The sequence below is a fragment of the Piliocolobus tephrosceles genome, chromosome 19, assembly GCF_002776525.5.
Source record: "Piliocolobus tephrosceles isolate RC106 chromosome 19, ASM277652v3, whole genome shotgun sequence".
Taxonomy (NCBI): Eukaryota; Metazoa; Chordata; class Mammalia; order Primates; family Cercopithecidae; genus Piliocolobus; species Piliocolobus tephrosceles.
Window position 1 is genome coordinate 27409923 of NC_045452.1, and position 14077 is coordinate 27423999.

A 14077-nucleotide genomic window follows, 5' to 3' on the forward strand; every position below is an offset into this window, starting at 1 on the left:
CTGCAACCTCCGCCTCCTGGGTTCAAGCGATCCTCCTGCCTCAGCCTCCCGAGTAGCTGGGATTACAGGCACCCGCCACCACACCCGGCTGATTTTGGTATTTTTAGTAGAGACAAGGTTTCACCATGTTGGCCAGGCTGGTCTCAAACTCCTGGCCTCAAGTGATCTGATGCCTCGGCCTCCCAAAGTGTTGAGATTACAGGTGCGAGCCACTGCGCCCAGCCGAGTTCTCTTCTTTTGAAGTGGCGTCCTGTGAGGCTCACCAGCTGAAGTAAAATCAGTTTTTGTTCATTCAACAAATCTGTATCAGCTCTTGATGCTCAGGAAGAGGCAGGATGAAAGCCAGGGGCAGGAGAGCCCAGGCCAGCCCTCCTGGGCAAGAGTCGAGGTTGTGAGGCCCTGAGGGTCTGCGGGGCCCAAAGGAGGAGGTGTCAGCTCCCCGAGTGGGTGAGAGGCTCAGAGAGGACTGCAGGGAGAGGCCGACCTCTCTGCAACCATGGGCTCTGGCCAAGCAGGGGTTAAGCAGCCTGCAGCTTCAACAAGGACACGTTTGGGGTGGTCAGAAGATGGCAGCTTTGATGTTTTCCCATCATGTATCATCTTGACTCTAGGTCTCCACCAAGGCCCGACATTCCTTGGGATCCAGATCTAAATCCACCTAACACCTTGGATTAGGTGAAACCCACATGCCCTTCAGCGTCTTTTGGAGGAATTTGAACACACCCAGTGAAACCTAAAGCAGGTCCCAAGCTGACATTTTCCAGCCCAGCGTTTCTCTAACCCCTTCTTTATCTTGCAAATCTCACTGAGGGCCTGCTAGGTGCCAGGCTCCGTTCTGGTGAGTGGGGATAAATCGGTGAACGAAATATGCAAAGTCCCCTGACCTCGCGTAGGTGGCATTCTACAGGGGATGCAGAATGCGAAGGAAGTAATACGTCAGTCTGATGGTTTGCAGGAAGGCAGGATGTGCCGTGAGGGAAACGGAGGGATAGGGGCTTCTGCATGGTGGGTTTACGATTTTAGAGCTGTGGGGTTGGCCTCACTGTGCCAGGACCTGAATGGGGCAAGGGAGTGGGCAGTATGGAAAGTGGGAAGAGCATCGTTCCCAGAGGAGAGGCTGTGCAGGTGCTGGGCAGCACAGCAAGGGGATCAGGGTGGCTGGAGTGGAGCCAGCAAGAGCCAGTCCCAAGGAGAAAGCACCAGATACAAGGGTAACCAGGTGGCTGAGGGGGCCGTGAGATAGAGGCCAGGTGGATTGGGGGTGAGCCTGAGGCAGCTGGACACCCTGAGGTGCCTGGGACACTTGATTGCTTCCACCTTTTGGGTGTTGTAAATAATATTGCTGTGAGGCCAGGCACAGTGGCTCACGCCTATAATCCCAGCACTTTGGGAGGCTGGGGTGGGCAGATCACTTGAGGTCAGGAGTTTGAGACCATCCTGGCCAACATGGCAATATCTCATCTCTACTAAAAATATAAAAAGTTAGCTGGGCATGGTGGTGGGTGCCTGTAATCCCAGCTACTCGTGAGGCTGAGGCAGGAGAATCACTAGAACCCAGTAAGCGGAGGTTGCAGTGAGCCCAGATGGCAACATTGCACTCCAGCCTGGGCGACAAAGCAAGACTCCATCTCAAAAACAAAGCAAAACAAAACAAAACACAACAACAAACTGCTGTGAACATGGGTGTGCAAGTATCGGTTTGAAACCCTGCTTCAGTTCTTTGGATATATACCCAGAAATGGATTTGCTGGGTCCTCTGATTTTTCTATTTTTAATTTGGTGAGGAACTGTGCTTCACGGCATCTGCCCCTTTTCCATTCCCACCAGCAATGCGCACGGGTTCCAGTGTCTCCACATCCTCACCAACACTTGTGATTTTCTGGCCAGCCAATATTTTTTGAATGGATGCATGCAGGTCTGGTGGCTCGCTCTGGCAGTTTCGTGAGATGCCTGTTATTTGCAAATCCACCGAAAGCATGAGTGAAACGTGGGCTAGCTCAGCTCGGTAATCCCATCCCGGAGCCTGAAGGCAGTTTTAGAGATGCTCGGACAGCCGAGTGCAGACCTCCAGTCCCTCAGGGAAGGTTGGGGGAAGGTGCGCTGGCGGCTGCCATTTTTGTGCAGAGGTGACCTGGCTGGCAGTGCAGGGAAGCTGGGGAGGCCCCCACCCGCTCTCCTGGAGGCACGGGTTGGGTGACTCTCCGGTGACACACTCCTCTCCTGCCCATTGCCTTTGGAGCCCGCCCACACCAGCCCCTAGCTGTCACAGCCTCGTGGTTGTGTCAGAGAAGCTGATTTTGGCAGGTCGAGGACCTCTCCCCAGAGCCCTGGCACGGCTGGGAGGCGTGGGCTGTGCAGCTAGGTGCCACTGCAGCCCCCATCCCTCCCTCTGGGGCCTTGGGCAGGCTACCCCACAGGACTCTCAGAAGCTGTTTGCTCTGAGCCTGGAAGATGGGACGAGCACTGAGAAGAGTTCGACTTGATAAAGGGATGGAAGGTCAGGCCCAGAGTCAGCCCCCCGCCGCTTTTTGGTTTTCAAATCAGCAGGAACATTTTGTGGGTGAAGCCTAGTGCTCAGAGGAGTGACATGGCCACTCTGGTGACAAAAGTGGGCCTCCTGACTCTGACTCCAGACGCCATGCTGCATTCTGTCTTTCTTTTTTTTTTAAAAAAAAGAGGCCAGGCACGGTGGCTTACGCCTGTAATCCCAACACGTTGGGAGGCTGAGGTGGGTGAATCACCTGAGGTCAGGAGTTCTAGACCAGCCTGGCCAACATAGTGAAACCCCGTCTCTACAAAAATACAAAAATTAGCCAGGTGTGGTGGCACGTGCCTGTGGTCCCAGCTACTGGGGAGACTGAGGCAGGAGAATCGCTTGAACCCGAGAGGCAGAGGCTGCAGTGAGCAGAGATCACACTACTACGCTCCAGCCTGGGCGACAGAGCGAGACTCCATCTCAGAAAAAAAGTGAGAAAGAAAGAAAAAAACAGGGTCTTACCATGTTGCCCAGACTGGTCTCAAACTCCTGGGCTCAATTGGTCTTCCCACCTCATCCTGTCAATGCGCTGGCGTTGCAGGTGTGAACCACTGTGCCCGGCCAAGCCTTTCTAACTAAATGCTAATTGAGCTCCTTCTGTGTGACAGTGGGGCGCTGTGTGTTTCTCTCTCTGTGTCTGTGGGAGCAGGGATGGGAAGGGGAGGCTCAAAGGTGAGAGCACCCCCACCCCCGAGGACCTCGTGCCCCGGGCTCCCTGCCCACAGAGCCTTGGCCCAGCCCACCCCTCACCCACAGGATGGTGCAGGAGCAGTGCTGCCACAGCCAGCTGGAGGAGCTGCACTGTGCCACAGGCATCAGCCTGGCCAACGGGCAGGACCACTGTGCCGCGCCCCATGGTGACAACGCCAGCCTGGAGGCCACGTTTGTGAAGGTGAGAGCCGAAGACCATGTGGGGTCGCTGCCCGTCCCCACTAGTCGGCAGACCCAGGCCCTCCTAGCCGAGCGACACTGTCCGTCAGCGCTCCCTGCCTCAGGCCACCTTTCTTTGTGAGCAGCTGGGTGTAGGGGCAGGAGGGAGGTGGAAAACCCCGGTATTTCTCCCCCTCCCCTGTAGCCGTAAACCCCGGAGGACACCTGGGGCCGAGCCTCCCATGAGGCGGTGGGGGTGAAGTGATCTGGCCTTGCCCTGAGAACTGCCTGTCTCCAGGCTTTGGGCAGACGCGGAAGTCAAAGCAGGGCTCCTCTTGGGCTTTCAGAATCTTCTTCTCAGTTCGGGGTAGGCACCCTCACCTACCCAGGAGGCTCTCAGGCTTCTCTACCCACAGACTAGTCAGGGTCCAGAGGTAAAAATGGGCCCTCACTAAGACCTCTGCTAAGATCTGACCTCTATAACCACCCTAGAAGAAGAAACTGAGGTTCAGAGAGGCCCATCCTCCAAAATGGCCTCTCTGCAGTCCTGTCAGGGACCCAGACGGGATCCTACCCTGAAGGTAAGCTGTGAATAAATGGCATAGTCCGCTTCCCTGAGTGCTCCTAGGCCCCTACGTGCTAGCAGGTCACTCAGGACCGCTATGGCCATGGAAAGGCTGCATCTTTGCAAGAGGTGGAAAGGTGCCTGATAGCATTGCCGGTCTGAACACTGGCAGTAAACCCGAGGTGTCCAGGCCATCCCTCCCTCACCACCCAGCCAGCAAGGAGAACAAACCCCGCCAGGAGGAACTTGGGCCTGGAGGAGCTCGGGTTTGGAAGCTGGGCTCCTGTTGGAGGCGCCACATGACGAAAATGCATTCCCTGGAAGAACCTTCCCGTTCCTACTTAGGAAGGTGTTGGAATAATTTTAAGAAGCAAGAATCTGAATGAAGTCTGGACTCCAGGAGGGGGTGTGGGAGCTCCTTTGTGGGGATTCTCCACATAGACTGGGCTGTGGAGGGCCTCTGTGTGGAGGAATTGGGGGTCCCAAGCCCCCTGCCCACCTTGGCCTGTGTGGGCTTTCACAGGGCAGGGCTCTGGCCCAGGAGGGAGCTGGGTGGGGTGAGGGTGGGAGTGCCTGGGAACCAGGACTTTGGACGTTTAATGACTGCCCCCACCCCCGGCACCCAGCGCAGGGCTGGGCCTTGCGGATGCCGTCTGTGCGGCGCACAGCTGTGCCCATGTGCCCAGACTTGAGAGGTGTGTAAAAAGCACAGAACATTCTAGCAGGAGTGGGAACAGATCGCTTTGACAGATGAGCGATTTGTGTTTCCGGGACGGATCACTCACACCCCAAAAGATGGACGAGGTAACTGACGCTCCCTACACTTTCTGGCAGCAGAGGGCGTAGGATAAGCAACCTGGGAGACCCATCAACGCCACATAACTGAGGCAGACACCTCCTGGCTCCTGCTGGGGACTGTTTGGAAAGTTCTGTGCTCCTTCTTAGGATAACCACTTAATAAAGACTGAAGCAGGGCTTTTCATGTGTCAGGGCAAATGTTGCTTCTGGGACTCAGGTGTGAGGCCACAGGGACTTGGAAGTAACTATGGGGACCTGGGTCCGGGTGGCAGACAGCCACCCCGTCCTTTGACCTTGCTTGATGACTCGTCTTGAAGTTCCTGTGCTTTCAAATGCACGATGCAGTTCCTGCTGCCTGAACCTCCCTAACTCAAAATCAGAAAGGCAAGGTGCATGCGTGTCATTCTTCCAGGCATGGTAGAGAAACCTCAGACCATGCAAAAGGAACAGAACTTTGGAGCTTGTACATGGTGCTATAAGAAGCTCCCTCCTCCTGGAGGTGTGTGAGCAGAGCCAGGTGGTCGCTGGGCAGGGTAGGGATGTTGAGGGGTGCAATTGCGTGTTGGGGTGGGGAGGGGAGGTGAATGCCAGGCCCTTTAAGGTTCCTTTCAAAACTGGGGCCTAGATGGTTTGGGGTAGGGGGATCGGCTTGCTTTGCTATTTGTTGCTGACATTTAGGAGTGGTATCTAAGCCAGACTTGGGTCATCACTCTCCAGGTTGTATGGACAGGGCTCAGAGAGGCATCCCCTGAGGCCTCTCATGGGCCCCGCTGGGCTGTCTGGCCCGCTCCTCCATCTGGGATCTCCACCTGTGTTTGCAGAGGTGCTGCCATTGCTGTCTGCTGGGGAGGGCAGCCCAGGCCCAGGGCCAGAGCTGCGAGTACAGCCTCATGGTCGGCTACCAGTGTGGACAGGTCTTCCGGGCATGCTGTGTCAAGAGCCAGGAGACCGGAGACTTGGATGTCAGGGGCCTCCAAGAAACAGGTAATTTTCTCCCTTCCTTCCCTTGTGGGCAGTGTATTAAGGTCCTCCAGGATATGCATACAGAGCGAGATTGGAGAGAGATATTTTAAGGACTTGGCTCATGTGATCGTGGTGGCTGGCAAGTCCAAAATCTGCAGGGCAGGCCTGCAGGCTGGAGCCCCAGGGAAGGAGGGGCATTGCAGCTGGAGTTCAAAGGCAGTGTGCTGGCAGAATGCTGCCTTCCCCGGGGGAGGCCAGTCTGAAGGCCTTCTGCTGATTGGGTGAGGCCCACCCACGGTATGAAGATGATCTGCTTTTCTCAGCGTCAACAGACTTACATATTAATCTCTGCTGTTTTTTTGAGACAGAGTCTTGCTCTGTCACCCAGGCTGGAGTGCAGTGCAGTGCAGTGGTGTGATCTCGGCTCACTGCAACTTCCACCTCCTGGGTCAAGTGATTCTTGTGCCTCAGCCTCCCGGGTAGCTGGGATTACAGGCGCGCACCACCACACCTGGCTAATTTTTGCATTTTTAGTAGGGGCGGGGTTTCACCATGTTGGCCAAGTTGATCTGGAACTCCTGACCTCAGGTGATCCACCTGCCTTGACCTCGCAAAGTGCTAGGATTACAGGTGTGAGCCATTGTGCCTGGCCAATATTAATCTCTAGAAAATAGCTTCACAGCAGTGTCCAGGCCAGTGTTTGACTAACTGTTTTGACTATTTGGGGACCATACCCCAGCCAAATTGACACTTAAAATGAACCATTACAGGTAACATGTGCGTCCATGTCACCATTGCCTTAACCCGGCATGGACTGACTCCAGTTGTCAGAACCACTGTGTTTGTGACCTTATCTGAGGGCTGCCATCCTGGAGTGACACTGCGTGCTTGGAGTCCAGGATCAGACAGATCCGTGCTCCCATCCCAGTCCTAATATGCACCTCAGTCCCCTGATCTGGGAAGTGGGCATAGTTGCAGTCCTACTTCATCAGATACTGGGAGGATGGAGTGTGAGATTAGGTATCAATCTCACTATGGTGTTGAGTGCAGCACCTGGCCCCATAAGTGTCTGCCCTCACTATGTCCCCTTGTCCCTTCAGCTGTCCGGGGCAGCGTGGGTGGCTGGCCTTGCTCTCACTTTTTGGGTGAGGGTCTGATGCCCAAGATCACACGGTCAACATGTGGAGGAGGGAGACCCTGGCTTTCCACCTCCTGGCCAGTGCCTTCTCCATCTGGAGCTGATGACGTATGAACGAGCAGCTGGGGGCCATCGCTGGCTAATAGCTGGCTATGCTCTGTCAAATCATAGACACTTACTCAGCAAAGGGGCATGTGACCCCAAGAGCGGCTTCAAGATCACTCTCAGCTGTGTGACCCCAGTTCTGTGTCAGCCCCGCATTTCTGTGTGGTTCAGTTACAGGGTTAAGGAGACTTTGTGGCTGTCCAGTAGTCTCTTACACTTATGCCATGGGTTCGTGCTGTAACAGAATTAACCTGAAAGGAGGCAGGACTCCACCCGGGCCAAGCTTGCTGTGTGGTTTTCAGCCCATTCCCTCTTCTCTCTGAGTTCTCCCCCCACTCTCTTACGAAATAAAGAGGCGCAAGCCAGACACGGTCGCTCACGCCTGTAATCCCAGCACTTTGGGAGGCCGAGGCGGGCGAATCACCTGAAGTCGGGAGTTCGAGACCAGCCTAGCCAACATGGATAAACCCTGTCTCTACTAAAAATACTAATTTTGTAAAAATACAAAAATTAGCTGGGCGTGGTGGCAGGCACCTGTAATCCCTGCTACTTGGGAGGCCGAGGCAGGGAGAATCGCTTGAACCTGGGAGGCGGAGGTTGCAGTGAGCACAGATGGCACCATTGCATTCCAGCCTGGGTGACAGAGCAAGACTCAGTCTCAAAAAAATAAATAAATAAATACAATAAAATAAATAAAGCAGTGGGGCGGTGCCTGAAGGGGTGAAAGGGAAGAACTCTCAGACCTGTAGTCTCTAAGTCAAGCTGATGGCTGGAGGATCCCAGGTGACGCAGGGAAGCTTTCACTTCTTGTTCTTAGCTTTTCAAGTCTAGGCTGTAGGGTCCCGGGTCACAGGGGACCCGGGTCACCCGGGACTTATCTTTCACTTCTTGTTCTCAGCTTTTCAAGTCCAGGGCCCCATGGATGCCACTGAGATGATTTCAGATGTCACAGTCATCGAGAGGGATTGGGGCCACATTCTGCCTCCTTCCTGTCCTTGGGTTTTGAAATCAGAGATGACATTTTCACTTTAAACAAACCCAAACGTTTCGTGCTTGAGGAGGATTTCTCCTGCGTCTCGGGCGCGGATTTTCACTGATTTATGTCTGCAGCGTGAGCCGTCTCTGGGCTTTCTGCAGCTCCGGATGTTTGCCTTCTCTCTCCGTCTTTTATCTGTTTCAGTCCTTGCCCCAGACTTTCCTCGCATGCTCCCTCCTCTGGGAGCACCTTCCTCCCACTGCTACCTGTGCCGTGGACCCACTGTTTGCTTCCTCGGGGCCATACATAAGGTCCCCAGACCGGTGCTGGCCTGCGACAAATAAGTACAGAAATGGAGAGTAACCCTTTACAAACACATGATAGCATTTGATAGAATCAGTCAGGAGACACAAGTTTTTACTGCGTGCATCGCTTTAGACTTGGAGGGCGTGTGTTGATTGTTATGGAAAGGCTGTGACTGCATTTGCTGAGCTGGTCGAGTAATTGGACGATGGCAACAGCACCCAGCGTGAAGTCCGTGATTACAGGCCTTTGTGTCTGTGCTCTTTCTAATGGATCCCTTTTTTTTGAAACGGAGTCTCGCTCTTGTCGGCCAGGCTGGAGTGCAATGGTGTGATCTTGACTTGCTGCAACCTCCAACTCCTGGGTTCAAGCGAGTCTTCTGCCTGAGCCTCCTGAGTACCTGAGATGACAGGCACATGGCACCACACTCGGCTAATTTTTGTATTTTTAGTGGAGACAGGGTTTCACCGGATTGGCCGTGATGGTCTTGAACTCCTGACGACCTCAGGTGATCCGCCCGCCTTGGCCTCCCAAAGTGCTGGAATTACAGGCATGAGCCACCACGCCTGGCCTATAATGGATCAGAGATCAATTATACATTTACAAGTGTAATTCTATCTTAAAGAGGATAGAGTTAATACTTAGCTGTTTATGTAAGATGTTCAAATGGGCATTACTGCCTGATAGTGACAAGAGGAGAGAATGTTGGGAGTTTCTTTTAAGATAAGATGGGTGCTTGGATAAATGTTTGACTTGGTCTTTTTCTCCCTTAGATAAGATCACTGAGGTCGAGGAGGAACAAGAGGACCCATACCTGAATGACCGCTGCCGAGGTGAGACTCTGGCATCTCCCGTGAGTTGGTATTTAAACAAACCCCAAGGGGCTGGCCAGGTATCTCAGGCCTGTAATCCTAGCACTTTGGGAAGCCAAGGCAGGAGGATCCCTTGAGCCCAGGAGGTTGAGGCTGCAGTGAGGTATGACTGTGCCTTTGCACTCCAGCCTGGGCGACAGAGCTGGACCTTGTCTCAAAACAAATAAACCAAAACAAAACCAAGGAATCTCAGTGCTGATCTCATTGGAAGTTGGAACCCAGGTTTTGCTTCGGTTTACCCTGCAAAGTGCCCTTTGGCTGGGAGCCAGCCATGAGCCACTTCCGCCCTGAGGAGTCCTGGACTCCCAGCTCCTCCTTCTCTTCCGCCTTCCAGATCTGGGGCTGGCTGGGGAGGGGAAGGGTGGGCTTACCGATGAGGGGCCCTGGTGAGGGCTGGTGTGGAAAGCCTGCACATTACCGAGTCCCCAGGCCTTGCAAAGGTGACAGGGCCTCCCCCAGGCTGTCAGGGAGAGGAGGGGGCTAAGTGTTCCTTGCCTTTGTGCCCCTGGAGCCCCAGCCACAGTTCTGTCACCATTGGTGATATTCATGTGCCTCACAAGGAGAGGTTTGCACATTTAAGTAAGGGCCTTGCAGCTTTGTTTTTCATATGATAAAAGTGTTTTTCTTTCATGGAACATTCCGGCATGTCTAGACCTGCAGATCTGCCCCACAAGCTCTTTCAGTGGTTCGCCCTGTGGTGAGGGTGTTAATTAGGAGCCAGTTTAATCCCCAAATGATGCAGTCAGTGCACAGTGATAGTGGGTCCGGGGGCCTGGTAGAGGGAGGAGAGGAGTGACGGAGAGCCCCAGCAAGCCTCAGGGCTGTGGGAGGAGCTTTCTGGGGAGGGAGAGCTGGTCTGCAAGGAGGAGGCAGGATTAACTGGGAAAATAACCCCGAAAGGGTCCTCAGGGAGACCTGAAACCGTGCAAAGGGCACGGACCCACTGTAGCGGGGCTCTGGGTGGCCGTGGTCCGGGGAAGGAGGTGGGGTTAGAGGGCCAGAGGGAGGGGCCCGAGAAACAGGCAGACTGGTAGCAGTTCGAAGGGTGTCTTGTAGAATCTTTCCCTGGTCGAGGCTTATCCTGATGAGATTTGCACTCTGAGCATCACTGTGGCCACCCTGTAGGAAGAACAGGTTGTGGGGTGCTACTGGGCTATGCAGGTAGGAGGCTGTGGCCACAGCCAGCTGGGCAGCTGCAGGAGTTCAGGCCATGGTAGTGGGCTTGGAGCAGTGAGACAGCTCGAGAGTTCAGTGAGGAGCAGGTACATGAGGCCTAGCTGGGGCCTGACCTTCCACGTGGAGCCCACACCCCCATGTCCGTGGCCAGCGGTGAGCTCTTCTCTGCCTCGCCCCTTCCAGGTCCACCCCAGCCTACAAAGGGCACCCTGCACACCACCTGATTTTTCCAGATGGGGAGGTTGGGACCTGAAGCAGCAGCCCCTGGGGGGTGTCCAGAGCCAGATCCTGTGGGTCTCCTAGGAGAGCTGCAGGTGGGCTCCAGCCAGGTCAGCCTGCCTTCCGGGGTTCGTGTGCCCAGAAGGCGTTTTCTGTGACCCAGCCTGAACGGAGCTAGAAACCACGCAGTGCCTGGGGTGCGTCCGGCCCTGGCTCACGCACGCTGTCCTTCCAGGAGGCGGGCCCTGCAAGCAGCAGTGCCGAGACACGGGTGATGAGGTGGTCTGCTCCTGCTTCGTGGGCTACCAGCTGCTCTCTGATGGTGTCTCCTGTGAAGGTAAATGTCTCTGTCTCAGGTGCCAGCAGGACTGGCAGGTCACTGTGCTTGGGAGCCTGTGCTGGAGGGCTGAACAGAGCCTGCCTTGTACAGCCCAGACCCCATTCAGGGGTGGAGAGCAGCCCAGGACTCGCTTTCTCGTACCCTGGAGTTTGCAGTGCAGAGGCCCCTGCCAAGACTTCCCTCCAAGGCAATATAAGCACCGGGGTTGGGAAAGAGGACGGATTTGGGGTCTAACCAGGTTCTGGGTCCAGGATCTGCTGAGTGGCCTTGGGCACATCCCTCAGTCTGTGAGATGGGGGAGATGGAGAAGATGCCGCCCCCACTTACAGGGTTCTTGAGGACCACATAACTCCTGTCTCAGAAAAAGCAGTAGATAAGAAGGTTAGCATGGGAGAGAAATCACTGCTTTCGGCTCCACGCAGTCCACAGCCTAGATGTGCACATAGTTGGCCTCAGCTCAGTTTGCGAGGGTGCAGGGAACCACTTCCACCGTGGCTCTGGCACATTCCTCCTGAGGATGTATCAGGATGGGTCGTTCTTGCTGGTCACGCCTGCACTGCCTCGGTCTCTCCTAGATGTCAATGAATGCATCACGGGCAGCCACAGCTGCCGGCTCGGAGAATCCTGCGTCAACACAGTGGGCTCTTTTCGCTGCCAGCGGGACAGCAGCTGCGGGACTGGCTATGAGCTCACAGAGGACAATAGCTGCAAAGGTACAGCATGCGCTCCGAGTCCGCACACCTGGTCTCCCAGGTGTAGCTACGGTGCGGTGGGAAGGGCAGCTCTGGGGTCTGGGCTCCCGCAGTCCTGCGCCCTGTGTGACTGCCTGGGCAACTGCCTGCTCAGCTGCAGGAGGGAGGTGGTTATACCCACCAGGGTGTCTGGACGGGTGGGAAGGAAATTGAAAGTGCTTGCCAGTAATGTTCAGAACACTGAAAAAGTTGACAGTAGTGCACCAATACCGGTTAGTTCTGCTATTAGGAAAGATTTACGTTCTTACAGTGCGGAGTCAATGATGGCAGATTTGGGTTTCTAAAAAGACTCAGTGCCTGATTATTTAAAATCAAGACCAGAGGTGAATTTCACGTTCTTACGTGTACTTTCTAAAAAAGAAAAAGAAAAAAGCAAAAAACAAAAACAAAAAATACCCCACAACTGTTTTTGCACAACAGCTGCCTTTCATCCGAATCCAGGCTTCCTTGACGTTCAGAGCATATCCCCTTCCACTGCATAAACACATGGCATTTCTGGCTGCCAGCCTTTCCCCGCCAAGCCTTAGGTGTTATTTGGCAGATGGGGAGGCTCTGATGAGGATCGTTTAGAGCACAGTTTTTACAGAGCGTTTCAAGCCTTTCAGAAGGACAGATCCACTTGTGTAAAAGTGTCACTCACTGTATCATGAGAGTAACTTCAAAGCACTCATCCCTTCTGACATCTGAGGGCCACAGAGCAAGTTCTGTCCTCCCCACCCCCGCACACCAGCTGGGTGGTTTGGACCCCAAGAGCCCCGTGGCCAAGCCAGCTGAGTATACACATTTGACCATTTGACAGCCATGAACTTCAAGGGAAGGGCAGCCCATCACATCCTATCATGACCGTAACCCTTGTTAATATTTGGAATATTGTGAAGGCTTCAGAATGAATATGTTTATAGAGACTGTGTTTGTTGCCACTAAGATAATTGCTTTATGATCTAAACTAAACATACACTTAGCCCGAATGAATACTAATATATATATATACCTGCCAGGAAAATGCCAGGGTGATTTATTATAACAGACCATTTGCCTCATAAGAGCCTTGGGAAAAAAGTCAGCGTTTTAAGTCTTTAGCAACTGGAGCACGATTTGGCTCAGTGAAGTCCTTTTTGTGTATGATTTCTCTATTAGAATGTTTTGGGGTACAGTCTGAGTAATGAGCATTAGAAAAATCTTTCTTGTGATTTTAAAGTGCTGTAAGATGCTCCCGGCAGGACTCTTGCTAACAATTTCCTTTTTTTATGACGTACCAGATATTGACGAATGTGAGACTGGTATTCATAACTGCCTCCCCGATTTTATCTGTCAGAATACTCTGGGATCCTTCCGCTGCCGACCCAAGCTACAGTGCAAGAGTGGCTTTATACAAGATGCTCTAGGCAACTGTATTGGTAAGATGTGTGCTGCCAGGACTAGTGGGTTCTTCCAGGAGGGGCCAGCGATCTAGCCTTGGGGCAGGCCTCTGGAATCTGCGGGGCCGCATGGTGTACGGAACGGGGGTTGGCAAACTTTTTGTGTAAAGGGCCGGACAGCAAATAGAGCAAATACCTCAGCCGTTGTGGGCCATATGGTCTCCGTCATGATACTCAACTCTGCTGTTACAGTCTAAAGCAGCCAAGGGCCGTCTGTAAACAAATGGGTGTGGCTGTGTTCCAATAAAACTTTATTTACAAAAATAGGCAGCAGGCTGGGTTTGGCCCAAGGGCCACGGTTTGCTGATCTGGGTTTAGATGAAAGAGCTTGAGTTTTGGAGTTAGAGACATCTGGTTTTAAACGGAGTGACCCAAGAAAATGACTTCTTCTGAGCTTTAATTTTTTTCCTCTATAAAATGGGAGTAATCATGTGTCTGGCTTATAGACTTGAGGCCAGGATTAGGCGAGTCCTCGCGAAGTACTGGTACACAGGAAGCAGTCAGCGAGTGGTGATTGCTTGCCACAGGCATTTAGCCTATTAAAAAATTGTTTTAAAAAATACTTGGCTGGGCACAGTGGGTCACACCTGTAATCCTAGCACTTTAGGAGGCCGAGGCAGGAGGATTGCTTGAGCCCAGGTGTTTGAGGCCAGCCTGGGCAATATAGTGAGACCCCATCTCTACAAAAGATTAGCTGGGTGTGGTGGCACACGCCTGTAGTCCCAGCCACTTGAGAGGCTGAGGTGGGAGGATTCCTTGAGCAGGGAGGTTGAAGCTGCAGTGAGCTGTGATCGTGCTACTGCACTCCAGTCTGGGAAACAGCAAGACCCTGTCTCAAAAATAAAATAAAATATAAAAATAAAAAATAGTCTGTGTTAGTATTTGAATTCATAGAGACAGAAAGTAGAATGGAAGGTGCCAGGGGCTGGGCAGTGAGTGTTTCACAGGTGCAGTTTCAGTTTGAGAAAAATGAAAAAGTTCTGGAGATGGATGGGGGAGGTGGTGGCACAACAGTGTGAATGCACCGATGCCCTTGAGCTGTCTAC

The 14077-nt window shown here is 53.4% G+C and overlaps 1 protein-coding gene across 3 annotated transcripts in view; it reads left to right on the forward strand.

Annotated features, from left to right (window-relative positions):
• FBLN1 (fibulin 1) overlaps positions 1 to 14077 on the forward strand; it is a 93532-nt gene that overhangs the window by 20403 nt on the left and 59052 nt on the right. For all 3 annotated transcript variants that reach the window (XM_023221758.2, XM_023221756.2, XM_023221757.1), the window contains exons 3-8: positions 3293 to 3428; positions 5591 to 5753; positions 9028 to 9087; positions 10757 to 10858; positions 11437 to 11574; positions 12873 to 13010. In XM_023221758.2, coding sequence (XP_023077526.1) covers positions 3293 to 3428; positions 5591 to 5753; positions 9028 to 9087; positions 10757 to 10858; positions 11437 to 11574; positions 12873 to 13010 — 737 coding nt within the window. The remainder of the gene's footprint in view (positions 1 to 3292; positions 3429 to 5590; positions 5754 to 9027; positions 9088 to 10756; positions 10859 to 11436; positions 11575 to 12872; positions 13011 to 14077) is intronic.